Source organism: Gambusia affinis, linkage group LG13, assembly GCF_019740435.1.
Source record: "Gambusia affinis linkage group LG13, SWU_Gaff_1.0, whole genome shotgun sequence".
In the NCBI taxonomy this organism is placed as follows: Eukaryota; Metazoa; Chordata; class Actinopteri; order Cyprinodontiformes; family Poeciliidae; genus Gambusia; species Gambusia affinis.
In genome coordinates, this window is record NC_057880.1 from 126,575 (window position 1) to 149,753 (window position 23,179).

At 46.5% G+C, this 23,179-nt stretch overlaps 1 protein-coding gene across 1 annotated transcript in view; it reads right to left on the bottom strand.

The window, feature by feature from the left end:
- Nucleotides 1-1,893: 1,893 nt before the first annotated feature.
- The window catches only part of bean1 (brain expressed, associated with NEDD4, 1), a 63,549-nt gene continuing 42,263 nt past the window's right edge, over nt 1,894-23,179 (bottom strand). Inside the window, exons 3-6 of the mRNA XM_044136471.1 lie at nt 21,668-21,871; nt 21,387-21,528; nt 2,606-4,657; nt 1,894-2,415 (exon numbers count right to left, since the gene is read on the bottom strand). Coding sequence (XP_043992406.1) covers nt 4,261-4,657; nt 21,387-21,528; nt 21,668-21,871 — 743 coding nt within the window. The 3' untranslated portion in view covers nt 1,894-2,415; nt 2,606-4,260. The remainder of the gene's footprint in view (nt 2,416-2,605; nt 4,658-21,386; nt 21,529-21,667; nt 21,872-23,179) is intronic.

The following is a 23,179-nucleotide window of genomic DNA, read 5'->3' on the forward strand; positions in this document are numbered from 1 at the left end:
AGCTTTAACTCCCATTTCGGGCAGAACTTCGAACATGTCCCGGGGGAAGTGGGGGACATGGAGTCTGAGTGGACCGTGTTCCTTGCCTCCATTGTCGAGGCAGCTCAACTGAGCCGTGACTGTTGGTGTCTGTGCCTGTTGGGGCGGCAACCCTCGAACCCGTTGGTGGACACCTTCGGTGAGGGATTCCGTCAGGCCGATGAAAGAGTCCTATTGGGCATTTTTGGCCTGTGGGACTCCGGAAGCAGCTGATGTGTACTTCCGTACGGCTTCGAGGCGATTCTGGTCCACCATCCGGAGTCTCAGGAGGGGGAAGCAGCACAGTACTAAACTGTCTATAGTTGGGATGGTGTGCTGCTGATCTCAACTCTGGATGTTGTGGGTTGGTGGGCAGAGTATTTCGAAGACCTCCTCAATCCCAACAACATGCCTTCTATTGTGGAAGCTGAGCCTGGGGACTCTGGGTTGGGCTCTCCAAACTCTGGGGTCGAGGTCGCCATGGTGGTCAAAAAGTTCCTCTGTGGCAGGGCCCCGGGGATGGATGAGAGCCGCCCGGAGTTCGTTAAGGCTCTGGATGTTGTAGGGTTGTGTTGGCTAACACGTCTCTTCCAAATCTCATGGACATCGGGGGCAGTTCCCCTGGATTAGCAGACTGGGGTGGTGGTCCCCCAGTTCAAAAAGGGGGACCAGAGGGTGTGCTCCAATTACAGGGGGGTCACACTCTTAAGCCTCCCTGGCAAGGTCTATTCGGGGGTTCTGGAGAGGAGGGTCCATCGGATTGTCGAACCTTGGATTCAGGAAGAGCGGTGGGGTTTTCGTCCTGGTCGTGGAACACTGGACCAGCTCTACACCCTCAGCAGGGTCCTGGAGGGTGCATGGGAGTTCACCAAACCAGTCTACATGTGTTTTGTGGACTTGGAGAAGGCGTTCGACCGTGTCCCCCGGGGAGCTCTGTGGGGGGGTTCTCCGGGAGTATGGGGTACCGGGCTCCTTGATACGGGCTGTCAGGTCCCTGTATGACCGGTGTCAGAGTCTGGTCCGCATTGACGGCAGTAAGTCGGGCTCGTTTCTGGTGAGAGTTGGACTCCACCAGGGCTGCCCTTTGTCACCGATTCTGTTCATTACTTTTATGGACATAATTTCTAGGCGCAGCCAAGGTGTTGAGGGGATCTGTTTTGGTGGCCTTAGGATTGCATCTCTGCTTTTTGCAGATAATGTGGTCCTTTTGGCTTCATCGGGACGTGATCTGCAGCTCTCGCTGAAGCGGTTCACAGCCGAGTGTGAAGCGGCTGGGATGGCGATCAGTGCCTCCAAATCCGAGGCCATGGTCTTGAGCCGGAAAAGGGTAGAGTGCCTTCTCCGGGTCAGGGGGGGGTGTCCTGCCCCAAGTGGAGGAGTTCAAGTATCTCGGGATCTTGTTCACGAGTGAGGGAAGAAGGGAGCGGGAGATCGGCAGGCGGATCGACAGTCTGCCGTCAAGTGGGCGCTGTACCGGTCAGTCGTGGTGAAAGAGAGAGCTGAGCCAAAAAACGAAGCTCTCGATTTACCGGTCGATCTACGTTCCCACCCTCATCTATGGTCATGAGCTTTGGGTCATGACTGAAAGAACGATATCGCGGATACAAGCGGCCAAAAATGGGTTTTCTCCGTAGGGTGTCTGGGCTCTCCCTTAGAGATAGGGTGAGAAGCGCAGTCATCCGGGAGAGACTCGGAGTAGAGCCGCTGCTCCTTCACATCGAGAGGAGCCAGTTGAGGTGGCTCGGGCATCTGGTCAAGATGCCTCCTGGACGCCTCCCAGGTGAGGTGTTCCGGGCACGTCCCACCGGGAGGAGACCCCGGGGAAGACCCAGGACACTCTGGAGGGACTATGTCTCTCGGCTGGCCTGGGAACGCCTTGGGATTCCTTCGGAGGAGCAGGAAGAAGTGGCTGGGGAGAGGGAAGTCTGGGCCTCCCTTCTGAAGGTTCTACTCCCGCGACCCGACCCCAGATAAGCGGAAGAAGATGGATGGATGGAATTGAGTGCAAGCAATCCATAGCTTCTAGAAGCTAGCTTTGGTTTGTATATCAGCTTTGCTCATGTTTCACTATATTTCTATGAAAAGTAACTCAGGCTAAGTCAAACCAGATGACGCTAACTCTGAACATCAACTATTAAGTTCTTCAATAGATTCTCAATTGGACCTTGATTTGAACTTTTTGAGCCGGAAAAGGGTAGAGTGCCTTCTCCGGGTCAGGGGGGTGTCCTGCCCCAAGTGGAGGAGTTCAAGTATCTCGGGATCTTGTTCACGAGTGAGGGAAGAAGGGAGTGGGAGATCGGCAGGCGGATCGACAGTCTGCCGTCAAGTGGGCGCTGTACCGGTCAGTCGCATGGCACATGAATATATACTCTAAGCCAGGGGTCTCAAACTCCAGTCCTTGAGGGCCGCTGTCCTGCAGTTTTCAGATGTGCCACAGGTACAAAATACTGGAATGAAACGGCTTAATTACCTCCACCTTGTGTAGATCAGTTCTCCAGAGCCTTAATTATTCTATTCAGGTGTGGTGCAGCAGAGGCAGATCTAAAAGTTGAAAGGACTGTGGCCCTCGAGGACTGGAGTTTGAGACCCCTGATCTAAGCTATTCAATTTAACAAATGAGTAGCTTATATTTTAAGGCTAAATACATATGCACACCACACTTTTCAGATTTGTATAAGACTGAAAACCCACCTGAATGAGTTGTTTTTGAACTGTAATGAATTAAATATTGACCGACATATTTAAATATTGACCAACATATTTTATGTGCATGATTTTGGTGAAAACGTAATGTCTGTTCAGTTGTTTACTGTTTTCTTTAGAACTTTGTAATTTTGTGACAGTTTAAGGTGTAAAGCACCTGGAACTATCTTGCTGCTGAAATGTGCTTTACAAATAAACTGATTGATTGATTATAAAACTCCAAACTGTAATTTTCCTTGTGATACACAGCTGTTTCCTTCTTGGAGCAGAACTCTATTTGTGGAGCAGCAGTGAGTTGCAGTGGGTCTACAGGTTAATGTGTTAAAGTCCTTGTTGCATCAGGCCAGCCTCAGGGAGGGAAGGCTCCAAGCTACATGTTGCTGCTTGGCTCCAGTTTTAGCATGAAATTAAAACCAGAGCCCTTTATTGGAAGAATTATGACAAAACAGATGGAGCCGAGTCTCTCCACACTTTCAGGGTGCAATTAATTGGCATTAGCAAGAATTTCAGACCATCATCATTCTGCTGTGCTGAAAACTTTAATAACCTCCACAGGAAGAATGGCGATTTATTAGTTCTCCCCTCATGTCCAGGTAGACTACTGGTTATTTCATCCTATTTTACTACAAAGCTACACAGGAAGTTACTAAACATCAGTAGCAGGTTTTGATAGGGGTGATATGGCTCACTAGCCAGGTCAGCTATTCTGAAGCTAAATATTTAGTTACAAACTAAAATATTTAGTTAAGAATCTAAATATTTAATTAGCAAGCCAAATACTTAGTGTGGAGTTAAATACTTAGCTAGTTTACTAAATATTTAGTTAGGAGCTAAATGTTTATTCTCTTATGCTAAATATTTAATTCTCAATTAAAATAATAGTGTACAGCACTTTGGTCATCTGTGTTGTTTTTATAGTGCTTTATAACTAAAGCTGGAATGGATTGGAATATTTAACTTGGATTTAGTTATTGCTGTTAATTTTTGACTGTGTATGTTAATAAATGACACCCCATAACTAATATTTACTTTGTTAGTGGATGTGATTGGACAAAGGGAGGGATGAGCAGAAAAAGGGGGCTTGTTCGGGACTCCATCGTTACAGAACTGCCATTGGTGACCAATCAAAACCAACATAGGAGTCTAATGTCTAGACTCCTGTGTTGGTTTTGAACATAATACTAGAGCAAATGTAAAGAAATCTGAGACCATGTCAACTAGATGGTAGACAAATGCCATCTATAATAACCTTGTGGAAGATTAGTATCCCATAATAATAACCTTAAAAATATAAAGAAATAACAGAGCTGTGTAGTTTAACAGGTTGTTGGTCAGCGAAGAATCATTTCGGATGAACCACCTCATTATTACAAAAAGATTTTCTCTTGCTTTAAAACGGCAATAGTGTGTTACCAACTGTATGGAAGATATTCAGACATTGTTCCTTTCTACTGCTTGGTGCCTAGCTGCTCACTAAGTGTTAGCTTAAATAACCAGGAGACAGCTGAGAACTCAGCTGAGGAAATCAAACCAACGGTCTTAGGAGATGTGGTTGGCCGGGAGTTGCTGGGAGTTTTCATCATAGTCCCTGTCTGAGTGTTTGTTAAGGTTACATGGCATGAGGGGTAGGGGCTGTCCCTGCTTTCCAAGCACTGCATCATAAGGGGGCGTTGGGAAGGAAATACATGCAATGTGTTGCTGCTCCCGCTCATGTAGTCCCAGGGCACAGTGGGAGGAAGCGGAGGAGGACGATGAGGACCAGGCAATGCTGGCGGACGTCTCTCCACAGTACTGTGAAGCATCTGGTGGACCCGAGTGTGGAGGCTGCTCCTCTGAGCGGGCCGGGCTCCAGCACGGGTCCAACAGTGAGTATGGAGGCGGGTCATCGGTTGGTATGCAGATCTGAGACAAATCTGGTCCCACACACTCATTGTAGCTGGAGAGATAAAGGCAGAAAGAACATTAATACAAATCTGGGAATTACAGTATTTTCCAGATTATAGAATGCACCTTACTATCAACTGCACTCACAAAGTAAAAAAAAAAAAAAACTGGAAACATATAAACTGCACCTGGCTATAAGCCACTGATATCTCAGCCACTCTGCGTCATTAATAAATCTGCTATCAAGGACGCAGCCCTGAGTCTCCGCTGAACCATGGATTCATTCACCCTGAGTTTACGTTCAGCAATCTATAGTGCCAGATCGATAGCTTTCAGCTTAAAAGTGGCATTACATAAACTTATTCCATAATGGGGGGGGGGGGGGGGGGGTGAGTTTGAAAACATTTCTCCGTCATGCCTGCTGCTAGCATGTGTTGTTTTAAATTAAAATTTGCATTTTCTTCTTTGATTTCCAATATTGACTTCCAATGATTAACTTCCTGCTAAAGAGCCCCGTGGTGGTTGAAGAAAAATCCACAGAAAAGCAGCATAATTCAAAGTGTAGAAAAAAGTAGCAACTTATAGTCTGAAAAATGCAGTAGGTTAAAATGCCATTAAAGGTATTCATAACTTTTCCACATTTTTGTCACGATTAAGCACAAACTATAAGGATTTAGGCACCATGTCAACTTGTCACAATCACATGGCAGAGCAGATTTCTCCAAGAAGATGAAGACCTAAGTGAGTTTGTCGGATAGTTTAAAATGTATGAAAATATGAAGCATTTTACCAAAGGGTACTCCAAACCCTGGGACAGACAACTGGGATAATGTGCAACAATATGCCAGACTCTTTTTCATACATCCAGCTGACCACATCAGTGTGCATAAATGATGTGTGTGGTCTGCACAGTTAGTTGCTCGTTTCCTGACCCTAGATCTGTACAAGTCCTGGATCCAGGGACCTGTACAGTCCCTGGACTGTACAATTGTGAGTATGAGCCAAACCACCAGCAGTGTCAGCCTTTGTGAGACCCTTGTCAGAACCGGGAGGTGTTTTCATGAAGCTCTCTGTGATTACTTAAGCTACTTGGAAGCTGAACTTGTGCAGACATGCCACATTGAAGTGAGAATGAAAGATGATGGACAGTGTGCGGAAGCTAACACGAGGTGTAAACATGTGCAGTAGACTCTAAGGATCACAATAATGCTGCCTGGGCCGGTAAAAACCCAATCACCACATTAGGCCTGATGCTCTTACATATTTGCATATCAATGCCTGAAGTTTGACTGGTGGAATGCAGTGAGAGTTACACAAATGAAGCAATGCCTGGAAGCTTCTTTGAGAAAAACAACCACAACATTAGGATGCAACCAAAAAGTTTTTTTTACTTAGTTTTTTCTTTCATTTAATTCAAAGTCATGTCTGTCGCCAACCTACCCATTAACTGTTTTTGCATTAAATTTGTTTTAATCATCAGGAGAGATTACATTTAAAGTTTATTAGCTTTAGAGAAAACAATAAATAACAAATAAAGCTTAACATTTTAATACCCTCTACAGTTGTACTATATACCAAGAACATATAGAACAATGGCAGCAATGAAAGCCCATGCAAACAATCTCTATGCAGCAGATAATGTTTTGTGGGAGGTTGTTGTATTGTTCCGGTTTTGATGAAACCTTAGGATGGCTGAAAGAAAAAAAACTATTCAGTGGTTTGAAATGGGTGGAAGAAGAGAACAATAAACAATAGAACAATGTAATGTGTGTTTTAGCATTTTTCATCTTGTAGTGCCCATTTTTCCAACAATAAATATGACATTGTGAGGACCCACTACTGGTCAGGCATGTTCCAGTAAGAGTTAGTTTAGGGTGAGATTAAAGAAATAAATGGGGCATGCTCCGGTGGCGTAGAGGGTAGCGCGCCCCACGCTTGGAGGCCCTCAGTCCTCAACGTGGCCGTCGCGGGTTTGATTCCCGGACCAGACGACACTTGCCGCATGTCTTCCCCCCTCTCCTTCCCCCTTTCCTGTGAGCCTACTGTGGTATAAGGGACACCAGAGCCCACAAAAGGACACCCTGGTGGGAAAAAATAAATAAATAAATAAAAAAAATCAATGGAAGGCAATGCAAAGTCACTGTGAAGATAGAAAGACATACTATTGTATTGTGTGTGTCTGAGTGAGATGCCTGATTTGATTTCTCAGCATGAAGCAACAGCAGGAAGAAGTAATTATTTATCACCTTTTTGCAACATTTATCAGGTTATGCAGAGCAATCACTGTAGCTCTGAAGTACAATTGTATTTTATGGCTTTTCTCACCAGCACTATAAAAAGCTACACAGTGGCACAGTTGGTACTTTGCAGCAAGAAGGTCCTGGGTCTTTCCTCCCACAGTCCAAAAAAATGACAGTCAGGTTAATTGGTCTCTCTAAGTTCTCCTCAGGTGTGTATGTGTGTGTGTGTGTGTGTGCATGGTTGTTTATCCTGTCTGTCTCTGTGTTGCCCTGCAACAGACTGGCGACCTGGAGAGGAACCAGCACACCTCCTGATACCCTATATATATATATATATCCAGTCTATCTATTGGGGTCTTAATAGATAAGTCAACAGTCTTTCACCAGGGAAGCCCGCGTTTGAATCCAGGCCGAAACCGAAAAAAAAAATTTATAAAAAAATTGCGCTATCCAGTCTGGGTCCTTAGGCAAGATCCTTTGAGCTACTTGCCTACCTCACACCATGAGAGACATTGAGAAGCGAGGAAACACGCCAGCTCAGACGTCGCCCGGCCGAACAAGATCTGCCTCAGGTGCTGGGGAACCAGAGCACCTTGATGAAAAATGGGCTACTGGAACAAGGCGGAAATGGTCGAGAGGTGAAAACTTGCATCTGTTGGAATGCTACTATTCAAGTAACCCTAATTGGAGAGGCTATATGCAAAGACTGTGGAAGGAATTGTTACTTCGAAATCCCCAGTCTACACTAAATGCTAAACAACTAGTAGCTCAGTGTTCCAACATCTGCAAACGGCAACTGCTGTCACAGATTGAGATTTGCGAGGTACAACACAAATGCTATGGCAAAGAGGAGGAACCTGGATGTCAGGATGGGCAGGGCTTAACTACAAATCCCCGCCCAGAGAGGGAGTATGCAGCCACAATGAATGAAACAGAGCTGAATGAGGCAGCAGTTGACCTGAGAGATAGAATCATGGCAAGAATGACAACCAGACCTCCTCGACGCCAATTACAATGGCTGAGTGAAATACCATGAGAAAGCCTCATTGAAAATGTGAATGCAGCATTGAGAACGATCCCTACAACACCTTAACGGAAACCAATGAGCTGATTTACAACTCAGCATCAGTGATCCTTGAGCTGCTTGGCTAGAAGAGTAACCATGAGATCCAATACCCACCATGGAAAAGATGGTTAGAGACCAAAATCAAGGCAACAAGGAGGGAAGTGAGCCAACTATCAGAGCTCCATAGGGGTGCAGTGAAAAGACCAGTACCCAAGAAGTACAGCCAGACGCCCATACCTGAAGCACTTGAAACTGCCAAACAGAGGATCCAAGCCTTGGCCAGCCACCTAAAGAGATACACAAAGGAGAATAAAGCCAGAAGGATTAACAGGCTCTTCTCCACCCAACCAGCTGATGTGTACTCTCAATGGCAGGGTAATAACAAGGCTGAAGACCCACCAAGGCTGGCGACTGAACAATACTGGAAAGGCATATGGGAAAGGGAAGCATCCCACAACAGCAATGCACAGTGGCTAATCTCTCTAGGAGATGACCATAGCAACCTCCCTGAGCAAGCTACGATAACCATCACTGTGGCAGATGTCCAAGAAAGAGTCTCAGGTATGAAAAACTGGACAACACCAGGGCCAGACATGATCCATGCCTACTGGCTAAAGAAACTCACTGCCCTCCATGAGCGAGCAGCCCAAGTGAACCAGCTGCTACAGAATGGGACTCACCCTGACTGGTTAACTAAAGGACACAGAATCCTGATCCAGAAGGATCCATCAAAGAGTTCAGTCCCATCCAACTACCGAACAATAACCTGTCTCTCCACAACCTGGAAGCTCATGTCAGGCATCATCTAAGATAAGCAAACGCATGGATAAATACATGAGCACGGCACAGAAGGGCATCGGCGTAAATAGTAGAGGAGCCAAACACCAACTCCTTGTAGACCACACAGTTGAGACTGCAAACCCGACACACCAACCTGTGGACGGCTTGGATTGATTACAAGAACGCCTATGACTCAATACCACACACTTGGATCATCGAATGCTTGGAGATGTACAACAAAAACAGGACCTTGAAAGCCTTCATTGCAAACTTGATGAGGCTGTGGAAAACCACCCTTGAAGCCAATTTCAAACCACTTGCACAAGTGTCCATCAAATGTGGCATATACCAAGGAGATGCTCTGTCTCCGCTGCTGTTCTGCATAGGCCTGAACCCCCTCAGCCAAATCATCAACAAGACTGGCTATGGATACCGACTCGAGAATGGAGCCAACATTGTAATGGTTCACTAGAGGGACCCAGAAATTCAGTCACGACACAGAAATGAGCAGTAAACTCTGATATTTTATTAAAAGGCAGCTTAAACCGGGCACAGGATCGTCAGCTGAAGCACTGCGGAGGGGGGCAAAAAGGAGAGATTGATGACTGGAGAAATAGCAATAAAGAGGGATCTGTTAGTGTGTCTGTGAAGGGAAACACTAACCTGGCTTGGCGATCAGTTAATGTGGTGATCAGCTGAGGAACAAGGAGGAGAGCAGATGCTGCACTGACGAAGAGCTCGGGAGGAAGTGCCTGGGGAGGGAAGCGCTGATGCAGGGCAGCGTACTAACTTTGTGGGGGCAGCAGAAGAACCAAATCCAGATCCAAATCCTAGTCAGATGGGCTGAGGTCATACGCAATTGGGGCAGAGAGCAGAATCCGTGGGAGTGGGCGAGAGCGGAGTTACTACAACAGGCGTGGGTCGAGATCCAGATGGGCGATCAGTAACAGTCCGACAAAGGCGAGGCAAAAGGGGCGGGTCCGAGGAACAAGGCATGGTCGTAATTATGAGGGCGAGGTAGAAGTGCTGGAAAACTACTTGCTGAAAGCGTTCGATAATCTGGCAGCGTGGTTGTGACTGAGAGAGGTTTAAGAAGGGAGAAAATTAGGAAGAAACGCAGGTGCGAAGAATAACGGAAATGAGGGACGTGACTTGGATTGGCTGAACAAGAAACACAGGGTACAATGTAAACATCACCGTACCCCCTCTCCTCAAGGTCTGGCCCCTGAAGGACCACCAGGCTGGTTGGGGTGATCACGATGGAAATCCCTGATGAGGATTTTGCCCACAATGTGGCGGGATGGAACCCATGAGCGCTCCTCTGGCCCATAACCCTCCCAGTCCACCAGGTAATGGGTGGCACGGTCCCACCTTCTGGATCGGAGTAGACGTCTCACAGTGTAGACGGGACCCCCAGCGAAGATTGGGCGGGAGGAGGGGGTTTGGAGGAGGGCATGAATCTGGAAGTGGCAACAGGCTTGATGCGTGAGACATGGAAAGTGGGATGGACCCTCAGAGAAGTAGGCAGCTGGAGGCGGACGGCCACAAGATTCACCACCTTGGAGATGGGGAACGGTCCGACAAAACGTGGAGCCAATTTCTTGTTCTCCACCCGAAGGGGAAGGTCCTTGGTTGACAGCCACACCCTCTGACCTATAAGGTAAGCAGGAGTCGGGATCCTGTGTCGGTTGGCTGACCTGGAATACATGGCAGACGTGGTTAAGAGAGCCCTGTGGGCCTTTCTCCATACCCTGAGGCACCTCCTGGCTGAAGCATGGGCAGAGGGAACCATGACCAACCGCTCCTGCAAGGAGAAAACAGGTGGCTGGAAACCATAAACAGTATGAAAGGGAGACAACCCAGTGCCACCGGAGGGAAGTGAGTTGATGGCATGCTCCACCCAAGGCAAATTCTGTTCCGACTTGGTTGGATTCTGTTCACAGAGCATGTGAATGTTGATATCCACTTCCTGATTAAGACGCTCAGTTTGACCATCCGTCTGTGGATGGAAACCTGAGGAGAGGCTCACCTGGGTCCCAAGCTGCCTACAAAACTCTTTCCAAAAATGAGAGATGAATTGAGAGCCACGGTCAGAGACTATGTCCATGGGAAGCCCATGAAGTCTGAACACCTCTCTAGTGAGGATCTCACCTAATTCCTTAGAGGAGGGCAATTTCACTAGGGGAACCAAGTGTGTCATTTTGGAGAAGCGATCGACTATCGTGAGTATGGTAGTGTACCTGTTTGAGGTGGGTAATCCTGTGATGAAATCCATTGTAATATGCGACCAAGGCCAGTGGGGAACAGGTAGAGGGTGAAGAAGCCCTGCTGGGGGTCGGCGAGAAGGTTTAGCCTGGGAGCAGACCCGGCAGGCAGAGACAAACTCTTTCACATCCTTGGCCATGTTCCTCCACCAGAAGCTTGACTGGACCACTTTTAGGGTTTTGACTACACCAGGGTGACAAAACAATTTAAATACATGGCAAAGCTTTAGTACCTCGGAGATAAGATTGTTAGGTACGAAGAGGCGGTGGGGAGGACAGCCTGGGAGGGGCCATTGCTGTTGGTTGGTCTCCCTGACTCGATTCTCAACCTCTAGCCAAGTTACCGCCAGCCGAATAGACTTTGGAAGAATAAATTCTTCTGAAGAAGTCACTGGTTCGTTCAGGGGTTCATGAATCCTGGACAATGCATCAGGCTTCACATTTTTGGAGCCAGGCCTGTAGGACAAAGTGAATACAAAACGAGAGAAAAAGAGGGCCCACCTGGCTTGCCTGATGCTGAGTCTTTGAAAAGCCTTATTCGCATTAGGGTTCCACTGAAAAAGAGACTTGGGAAAGGTTAGAGCATGAGGGGGTGAGGCAATAGAACTGTAATTGCATATGAACCGCCGATAGAAATTAGCAAAACCCAGGAACCGCTGGAGTTGCTTACGGTCTTGAGGAGTAGGCCAATTCAGCACAGCGGAAACCTTGTGGTCCTCCATGGATAGCTGGTTGGGGGAGACTAGAAAGCCTAAGAAGGAAGTCTGGGACACATGAAATTCACACTTCTCAGGTTTAACAAACAGGTTATTCTGTAGTAAACGAAGAAGCACTGAACGAACATGGTTGATGTGAGAGGGTAGATCCTTAGAGAAAACCAGGATGTCATGTAGATAGAGAAAGACATGAAGACCAATCATGTCCCTAAGGACATCATTCACGAGGGCCTGGAAGACTGCTGGTGCATTAGTCAACCCAAATGGCATCACTAAATATTCATAATGCTCAGTAGGGGTGTTGAAGGCAGTCTTCCATTCATCCCCTCCCAAGTATGCACCAGATGATACGCATTCCTTAGATCTAATTTAGTAAAGATGGTAGAGCCTTGGATGCGGTCAAATGCAGTGTCTGAGTGGGAGGGGATAACGGTTCTTGATGGTGATGTCATTGATGTCATTGAGTCGATGCAGGGGCGAAGTGAACCATCCTTCTTTCCTACAAAGAAAAATCCTGCACCAGCGGGGGATGCTGAAGGATGAATGATTCCTGCTTGGAGGGCCTCCTTTATGTAGTCTCGCATGGCTTGGTCTTCAGAGACTGAGAGTGAAAATAGACGACCCTTGGGTGTGCAGGTGCCAGGAAGCAGGTTGATGGCACAATCATAGGGGCGGTGTGGAGGCAGAGAAGTGGCACGATGTTTAATGAAAACCTCCTTGAGGTCATGGTAGTCCTTGGGGATCCCTGAAAGGTCAGGGTCCTGAACTGGGGGACCAAAGGAAACTGGCCCAGGATGATTAGCAGCTTGAAGACAGGTGGACAGGCAATGAGTGCTCCATCTGAGGACCAAACCATGGATCCAGTCAATATGTGGGTTGTGTAGTCTCAACCAGGTGGCACCAAGAATTACTGAAATGTTAGGAGAGTTGATGATCAGAAAAGAGATGGATTCCTGATGGTTCCCTCCCACGATCAGTCGGACTGGCTCTGTCTCCAGCTTGACCTGGTGTAAAACATGACCGTCAATAGCCTGGACCTCAGTCTTCCGAGTACTTTCTTTTAATTTCAAATGGAGAGAGCAGGCTAGCGCAGCATCCATAAATTCAGTGTCAGCTCCAGAATCAACAAAAGCTGCTAAGGAGTGGGAGCGACCACATATAGATTTCTGAGCATTGATGGTAATTAATGAAGATTTGGTAGTAGTATGTTGGTTAAGTAGAGCACTACAGACTGAAGGAACTAACCTCTTGGAGGGACATTGGCAAAGTTGATGGTCCTCACTGCCACAGTAGAAACAAAGGCCCTTCTTGAGCCTGCGCTCCCTCTCCTCGGGTGTCAGCCTGGAGTGACCAATCTGCATTGGTTCTGGTTGGTTCTGGTTGGTCCTGGGGGGGGGAGAGGAAGGTGGTTTGGGCAACGGTGACCTCATTGTGAGCCTGGAGGGGACCCCCAAGGATGTAGTCTGGTATAGTCGGTCGGAAGCCTTCCCTAGCCTTCTTTCATGCATCGGTTAGTCAATCCGTGATGCCATGGTTTCAAGGTCAGCCAAATCCTTAGGGGGGTCACGAGTTGAGAGTTCATCTTTAATACTTTCGCTCAGACCTTGGCAAAAGGCGTCACACAAGGCTTCATCATTCCAATAACTGTCAGCAGAAAGGGTATGAAAGTCAATGATATATTCATTAATACGCCTCTTGCCCTGTTTAATTCTCCAGAGCCCTCGAGCTACCTCTCTCTCAGGGAGGCAAGGATCAAAAACACATATTAGTTCCTTGAAGAAATCATTAAAACTGTAACAGATGAGCGAGTCTTTCTGTCATTCGGCGGTACCCCAAATCTTAGCTTTGCTAGATAGTAGAGAAATCATGTAAGCGACCTTAGCTCGCTCAGAGGGAAAAGAGCTGGGCTGAAGCTCAAAATGAATCTCACACTGGGTAATAAAGGGCCGACATTGGCTAGGCTCATCACAGAAAACCTCGGGAGGGAACAGACGGGGCACCTGCGGAAGAGGTAACCGCACCAGCTGAGGAGGAGCATGTCATGGGGCAGTCAAGGCACTAGGAGGCGCTGTGGGGTTTGTCAACTCGGAAAGCATAGACATCATTTCCTCCATATTAGCCTCCAATTTGATAATGGATTTCTCTACAGTAGTGCGCCATTCCTGTGCGTGTGATGGGTCCATAGTGGCCAGATTATACTGTAATTGTTCACTAGAGGGACCCAGAAATTCAGCCACGACACAGGAATGAGCAGTAAACGCCGATATCTTATTAAAAGGCAGCTTAAACCGGGCACAGGATTGTCAGCTGCAGCACTGCGAAGGGGGGCGAAAAGGAGAGATTGATGACTGGAGAAATAGCAATAAAAAGAGATCTGTTAGTGTGTGTGTGAAGGGAAACACTAACCTGGCTTGGCGATCAGTTAATGTGGTGATCGCCTGAGAAACAAGGAAGAGAGCAGATGCTGCGCTGACGCAGAGCTCGGGAGGAAGTGCCTGGGGAGGGAAGCGCTGATGCAGGGCAGCGTGCTAACTTTGTGGGGGCAGCAGAAGAACCAAATCCAGATTCTGAATCCTAGTCAGACGGGCCGAGGTCATACACAATTGGGGCAGAGGGCAGAATCCATGGGAGTGGGCGAGAGCGGAGTTACTACAACAGGCGTGGGTCGAGATCCAGATGGGCGATCAGTAACAGTCCGACAAGGGCGAGGCAAAAGGGGCAGGTCCGAGGAACAAGGCGTGGTCGTGATTATGAGGGCGAGGTAGAAGTGCTGGAAAACTACTTGCTGAAAGCGTTCAATAATCTGGCAGCATGGTTGTGACTGAGAGAGGTCTAAGAAGGGAGACAATTAGGAAGAAACAGGTGCGAGGAATAACGGAAATGAGGGATGTGACTTGGATTGGCTGAACAAGAAACACAGGGTACAATGTAAACATCACAAACATCAATCCTCTACATAGATTACATCAAGTTCTATGCAAAGAGTGAGCGAAACATCGACTCACTGATCCACATCCCCAGGATATACACGGATATTGGGATGTCATTCGGACTAGACAAGTGTGGTCGGATGATTACACAGAGGGGAGGTCATCCACACAGAAGGGGTCTCACTCCCAGAAGGAACAATAGCTGACATAGAGGACAGTTACAAATACCTGGGAATATCACAAGCAAATGGCAACCTCGATGAGATCACAAGGAAAAGAGCCACAGCCAAATACCTCCAACGAATAAGGCAAGTCTTGAGAAGCCAGCTCAATGGCAAGAACAAGATCCATGCAATAAACAGCTATGCCTTGCCAGTAATCAGATACCCTGCAGGAATAATTAGCTGGCCAAAGGAGGAGATACAGGCCACAGATGTTAAGACCCGAAAACTACCAACAATACACGGAGGGTTCCACCCCAAATCCAGCACCCTGAGACTGTACACAAGCCGCAAAGAAGGAGGCAGAGGACTAGTGAGTGAGAACCACTGTCCAAGACGAAACATCCAAGATCCATAGCTACATCAGGGACAAAGCCTCATCGGACAATGTGCTCAGCAAATGTCTCAAACAATGGGGAACAGAAGCTGAGGTGCTGGAGGTACCATCATGGGAGGACAAGCCCCTACATGGGATGTACCACTGGCAAATAACCGAAGTGGCTGATATCAGAAAATCCTACCAATGGCTGGAAAAAACTGGACTCAAGGACAGCACAGAGGCCCTCATCCTGGCCGCCCAGGAACAGGCTCTAAACACCAGAGCAATTGAGACCCAGATCTACCACACCAGACAAGACCCAAGGTGTAGGTTGTGCAAGGAGGCCCCTGAGACAGTCCAACACATAACAGCAGGGTGCAAGATACTGGCAGGGAAAGAATACATGGAACGACACAACCAAGTGGCAGGCATGGTGTACAGAAACATCTGTGCAGAATATGGACTGGAACCCCCAAGATCAAAGTTGGAAACACTCCCCAAAGGTGGTGGAGAATGCTAAGATCCTGTGGGACTTCCAGATCCAGACAGACAAAATGGTAAGGGTGAACCAACCGGACATTGTCATAGTGGATAAACAACAGAGGAAAGCCGTTGTGGTGGATGTAGCAATACCAAGTGACTGCAACATCAGGAAAAAGGAGCATGAGAAACTGGAGAAATACCAGGGCCTAAGGGAGGAACTGGAGAGGGCCCTGAAGGTGAAGACCATAGTGGTACCCGTGGTAATCGGGGCCCTCGGGGCAGTCACCCCCAAACTGGGGCAGTGGCTACAACAGATCCCAGGAACAACATCAGACATCTCAGTCCAGAAATGTGCAGTCCTAGGCACAGCCAAGATACTGCGCAGAACCCTAAAGTTCCCAGGCATCTGGTAGAGGACCCGAGCTCAGAGGATAAGAGAGAGAAGACCACCCGCGGTGGGTGAGAAGGGAATTTATTATTTTATTTATATATATAGTCAATAAAACCTGAGATCATCCCGCTTCCCCATGCTGGAGATTTAAGTTTAACAGTACTAATAAATAAACTTATCTTTAAAATTAATCACACAAATGACATCTAGGCCCAAAAATAGACTTAAACTTCAATAAAATCAGTTTGGTTCTGTGTGTTGTTTTTGTCTCCTGCAAACTTTGCTTTAATTCTACTTCCTTTTTCTATCTAATCATAAAAAATCATACTCAGACAGAGAGAGTCATGAAACAGGAAGAGCAGGTTTCCTGAAAAAAGAGGAAGTAAGTTTCCAGCCTGAAGATTTATAAAAATAGTTGAGACTATTCTTTATTTCAAAGCATGAAAGTTTTAAAGAATGAAGTCTAAACATTTTGAGTAATCAAATAAGATTCAAAGTAAAATGCTTATATTAATATTGGTTTGCTTATAATAATACTTACATTTACATTGGTGGGTACTCTTACAAGTAAAACAAGTAACTGTAACTTCAAAAAATTAGAATTATGGATTATTCTGTCATAAATAGGTGTGGTGTGAGGTGAGGTAGGACGCAGCAGACCCAAAGTAGAAGATGTAAAGATGAGTTTAATGAAGAATGTCCCAAACACTCCAAAACACCGGGCAGCACGGCCAAGCGGAAGCCAGGGCTCGACGCTGGTAGCAACCGGTAACACGAAGGACTAGAGGCAAACAGTGGAACATCAGACAACCCCATTACCACGCGGGAGACAAGGTCTGATGTTCCCAAAACAAGTCTGCAAAGAAAAACACAAGGGTGGGCGGCGGGGCGATGGATGGGGGGGCCAGAGTCCAAACAACAAAAAACAACCCACACAGGGTGGGCGGAAACCATGAACGGGGCAAAGAGTCCATTAACAAAACAAAAAAAAAATCAGCCCAACCAGGGTGGGCGGAGGCGCAGGGGTCGAACCCACGTGGAAAGGTCCCGGGGCCGACCGGGGCGCAGAAGGCAGAACCCACGGGGAAAGTCTGGGGGCCGTCTGCAGTGCTGAGGGCGAGGAAGAGTCCCTGGTGCTGCCCCGAGGCGGCGACAAAGAGTCCCGGGAGGAGCACAGGGAGGCTGGGAGTCGGGAGGAGCACAGGGAGGCTGGGTCTCGGGAGGAGCACAGGGAGGAGGCTCACTGGGGATGCTAGGGGGCTCGGAACTGGTACTAGGGAAACAAAACCCACAAACTGGGGCCGGAAAACCCACTAACCGTGCCGCCTGGAACCCCATTACCATGGGAACGGCTGAGCTCCGGCCGCGGAAGGGTTGCTGCGTGCTCAGACGCTGGAGGCTCTGAAGGCACTGGAGAACGCGCTGGTCCCGGAGACGTGGGAGCTGCAGGTACGGCAGCTGTCCCTGAAGTGGCGGCTGCAGCAGTGACTGGAGGTAGCGTTGGCTCCGGAGATACGGGAGCTGGGACTGAAGGAGGTGCTGGTTCCAGAGACGCTGGGGCTGAGGCAGGGGTGGCGGAAAGATTGTCCGGCTTGGGAGCCAGAGGGTTACCCTTCAGCACGGCCGCTGCTAACTGGATTTGCCACTCTGCCTCTTGTTGCAACTCCACCAGTCCCAGATGCGGAAGTCGCGGGAGCCAGTAGTCCAGCAGGACGACCAGACGCGTGGGTATATTGAGCTGGTGACGGGCGGAATATGGTTTTGCCACCTCCGCTACATAGTCCCGGATGGTCTTTGTCAAGCCCGCTGGGTCCGTGATGGTAGCGAGCCTCACCAATCGGTCTTGGTCGGGTCCTTCTGTCATAAATAGATGTGGTGTGAGGTGAGGTAGGACGCAGCAGACCCAAAGTAGAAGTGTAAAATGATGAATTTAATGAAATACCAGGACACAGGGAACAGGACACCAAGTGCGAAGAGGATCCGACGAAGACACAGACACACAGGTGACACTAAAATACACAAGAGGTAATCAGGGAACAAGACACACCTGGGAACTAATCAAGGGGAGACAGGACAACATGGAGACTCAGAAGAACTCAAAATAAACACAAAAACACAGATCACGACATATTCTTAGTTTCTTTTCTGAAAACATCTGTAATGACTCACATTAAGATTATAATATGAGTAAATAATAAGTTATGGTTATCATAAAATTATAAATGAATGCTAAATCAGAGAAGCTAAAGAAGTTATAAATGTGATTTTGACATTGAACTTGAAATGGTGTAAAAGGTGTAACAGCAATTAAACATCACTGATATGTTGGAGGTAGATGGTAGGTGAAAGGTTAGGGGAGAAAAGGGGAACTAACAGGAGAGCAGAGATGGTCAACACCTTATTTGGAAGCAGGTTGTTGAACAACTTCAACTTTTCAGAGAAAAGGTTGTGTAGGTAATGGATGTAGCAGGACCGTTGAGCAACCTGAGACATTAACAGACATCAGGACATAATGTGATGGATATGAGATCATCTGTCTAAGCAGCCAGCCAATGAAATAAGCACAGCATCAGTGCTAGCCAATGCAAATGTACCAAAAGCGTGGATAAACCCTATAAAAGGTGAGAGCAAAAGAGGAACCTTTGGTTGGATCCTCCAGGAAGCTTCAAGCCAAGATCAAGATGGACAAAGAACTCTGCAGCTGAAGAAGAGCCGGGGCCACAGAGCCAAAAACTGTCCTGTTCATAGGGACCAACATGTCAGCCAACATGTGGCTTCAAATTGCACTTCTTTCATCAGCTGGGTTCAGACCCCAGAGACAAAGATGAAGATAAAGACAAAGACCAAGACAGAGGCAAAGACAAAGAACAAAGGCAATGAACAAGAACTGGTGCCTTCCTTCTATTAGGTCAGCGCGTCTGCATCTCAACGGACCAGAAAGATCGTGAGACAAGATGAAGGGAGCTTCAAACCTGAGACCTGCTGCTCTAAGTCAGTACTCTTCCCACCAGCACCCAAGTCCTGTGTGACCTCACCATCCATGCAGAGACAGAAGCTCATCAGACCTACAGAGATCCCTGCCTTTGTCAATCAACATCCTCCTCCTGCTGCAACACCTTCTTCATCATCAGGCCAGTTCTGGGGTTCGAAACGCCAAACTCCATCCGTCAGAGGGGACTATTGCCCTCCACCACTTTACGGCCCTGCCCTGCTGCTCCGCTGGTCCCTCCAGACATTTACACAGGCTGCACACAACTCTGACAATCTATGACTGACATCTCTGTGTTTGTATGCAGACAGAGGTACAGATAAAATCTCCAGCACTGAGATCTGGACCAAATCTAAGGCTCCAGATCATAACAATCACCCAACAGTTTACACACATGCAGCAGCTTCGGGATGGGTTGGGATCATGAACCGGTCAGACATCAGAAAAAAGGAGAGATTTCTGTATTTGTCATCAGTTATAGAACTGTGACTATGTTTTCTTTCTAATGGTGTTGGGATGAAATTTTAAAAAAAGACCAAATGCTGACCCACACTTTGCTCAGAGCAGATCATTTTTGCTCAAGTCAAAAAATAATTGTGTGAATCAGTTTTTTTTCCCCCCTCTTTGCTCTTCCAAAAGCCAATTAGCCTTAACTTGTTCCCCCCTGTCAGTGTTTTATTTTATTCCAATATGTTTGAACTAAAGTTACTGGGGGCAAACACAGAGAACATGAGAGGAAATGGAACTGATGCATCTTCACCCACTTCAAAATAAGAGCATGAATATAACTTGAATAATCGTTAACAGTCAAAAATCAAACCCTTAACACAGATGTTGAACTTTATTCAACTGAAAGTTTACAGAATCTAAATAAATAAAAGAAACTCAGTAGATTATGTACATAATGAGATCGAACACATTTCATATCAGGTAAGAGTTTCTTAGTTCATGCCTGGATTTAGCACCTAGCAAGTCTTTTTAATCATGAATCTTGATGTTATGTAAGCTTTAATAGAAAAATAGAAACTTTAAACAGAAACACCAGTTTCTCAACTAGAAAAAACAGGATTATCTCTAATTTTACCAGACCTTTAAATTAAGAAATTAAAATTAAAGACAGAATAATTGGAATTAAGTGAATGAAATTTAAGGCAGTGCAAAGAGGAGGAAGCTAAAGTTGCTAATTAGTCCAGCTGACATTTTGATCAAAAATATGACACTGGCTTTTATCTTTAAATCATAATGTGATTTATAAAGTTTTTTACGTTATAAAGAGTATGTTTCACTCCACCGCTCGCTCTCGGTAGTGCATGCTAGTGGGTTATTTAGCCCTTTTCGAAGTCTGACAGGTTTGCCCTGTGTATTATCTTGAAGCATTTGTTGGTTTCCCCTATACATTCTGAAGTTTGTGAAGCTATGTTATGTATTTTATTTAGTGTGATAACTAATTGCAAAACAATATGTGTTAAGAAAAAGTATTTACCAAAGCATGTTAATTTGTTTAATATTAATTGCTGATGTTAAGGTTTTCAGATTATTTTTTTTGTGCTCAGAGTGAAAGTAAAAAGATTTACGTGCTGAAGTCATTAAACATTACAATTTAGTAAATTGTTAATAATGAGTACAATCTGAGTCTTCTTTTCAGATTGTATCAGATTGCTGACAATGTAATTTACAATAGTCTAATTTCTTATATATTCAGTGTTTGGTATTAAAGCTCTATTAGAGAGAATGTGGTACAAAATACTATAGATTTGGATGTTATGAATAGGTTTATTTGCAGACACTGGAATGAGACATTTTAAAGCACTCATGTTTCAGTTATTAGAGACTGAAGTGTAGGAATTGGAGCGCAGGGAGCTGAGTAGAAGCGGGGTTGCAAGTGGGAAGGGCGGTGGATAGGTGGTTCACCCAGGGCACCAAACAGGCTAGGACCGACTCTGACAACAACAGAACAAGATTTTAACATCAATCAAGAGCTTACCAATAATCAATCAATCCATCCATCCATCCATCCATCCATACATCCATACATACATACATAAATAAATAAATAAAGCTACCAAATCTGTATTTGGGATGTATGTACAAAAAAATAACAGACACTTTTCTATTTCAACATTTAACCAGAAAAGTTTCTGTCCTATTTTCGTGTTACTATGCATTTTGGGATAGCTAGCTAGACCTCAAAATTTGGAGCTTGTTTGCATTTATCCTCCACTGCTTTGGGATAAGACATCTTCTCTTTCAATCATTTTAAAGGGCCACACCAAAGGAAACATATTGCTGATTGAGTGATGGCAACAGTAGATCCACATCTGTATGGGTTTTGTCACAGATCTTCAGTGAGAAGTTTGGTACATACACATTCATGTTACTCACCGTGGTGGAGAGTCAGGAAACAGGCTGGTAATCTGTGGAAGACTCTCTCTGAAGGAATCAAAGTCTAAAGCAGGAGGAAAGTCCTCTATGCAGCTGGACCTCAGTTCCCCTGCTGAACCACCAAAGGAAAATCCATCGTGTCCTGCAGACAAACCTCATGTTACTCTGAAAATAAACGCTAATGTGGCTGTACAGTTTTATGCTTTCACCTCACACTCAGTGCTGCTTCACAGTTAAAGCTTTCCAAGACTTTACCAGAAACGTTTGGTAAAGAGACTGACCGTAGCTGGCGTTAAAGTGTGGGTTTCTGATTTGACTGTCTTTCCGCAGGCTGCCGATGATGATGGTGATGCAGGAGAGGAAGAGGACCAGTCCTATAACAATCCCAGCTACCACCAGGGGAGACACCAGGAGAGACGCCTCCCCTCCGGACTCCCTCTCGCTGCGGCAGTCTGGGTATTCCCCATGGCTCTGGTTGGAGCTCACTACAGGGACGCACACAGCGACAGGAAGCTCAGACCACCCAGACGGATCATCTCTAGACTGACAGACTGTTAGTATGCAGAGGGAGTTTAAGAATGTTCATAGATGTAAACAGGATTTGACGTTTTTTCTGTTTGGAACCCTCACTCCATATCAGAACAACCAAATGAGAAGAACAGAAATTGATTTTGTTCTTCACAATCAATGCTTCTTCACTTAAGGTAATGTTATTACCTTAAACGTCATGTTACTTGTCATTTTTATCAAAATCTGTATGGTTGCTGGGAAAATTTACCTTTGTTGAATTATCGCAATTAATAAGATTTCAGCATAGTCTAGTTGGGGAATCACTGTTCTGCTCTACCTTACATATTTTTTGCCTTACATTTCTCAATCCTCAGGGTTGGATATTTATGTATATCCATCCATCCATTGTCTAAACACCCTTTATCCCTAATGGGGTTGGGACGGTTGCTGGTGCCTATCCCCAGCTGCGATCTGGGCGAGAGGTGGGGTTCACCCTGGACAGGTCTCCAGTCTGTTGCAGGGCAACACAGAGACATACAGGACAAACAAACATTCACACACATACTCACACCTAGGGAGAATTTATGGGAGATGTTCAAGGAAGAAGCCACTTACAATGACCAGATCAACATCGATGAGTACGCCATGACTGTGTCAGCCTACATCAATAAGTGCACAGAGGACATCAGCATCACTAAGAACATCATCACCCGGGCCAACCAACAACCCTGGATGACTAAGGAGGTACGGGAAATGCTAAAAGCACGGAACTCAGCGTTCAAGTCTGGCGACAAGGAGGCACTGAGGACAGCGAGAGCCAACTTGAACCGTGCTATCAGGTTAGCAAAGTGAACTCATAGTCAGAAAATACAGGAGTTTTTCAACAACACCAGCAACACCAGGAGTATGTGGCAAGGCGGGGTGTGCTCCAGTGGCGTAGAGGTTAGCGCGCCCCACGTTTGGAGGCCTTCAGTCCTCGACGCGGCCTTTGCGGGTTCGATTCCCGGACCCAACGACATTTGCCGCATGTCTTCCCCCTCTCCCTCCCCCTTTCCTGTCAGCCTACTATAAAAAAGGGACACTAGAGCCCACAAAAAGGACCCCCTGGTGGGGAAAAAAAAAAAAAAAATGTGGCAAGGCATACGGGCAATCACAGACTACAATCCATCCTCCCCCCCAGTGGGCGAAGTTGATGCTGTCTTTCTCAATGGACTCAATAACTTCTTTGGGAGGTTCGAGGCACTGAACAGTACTCCGGCAATGAAAACTGTCCCCCACCAGGA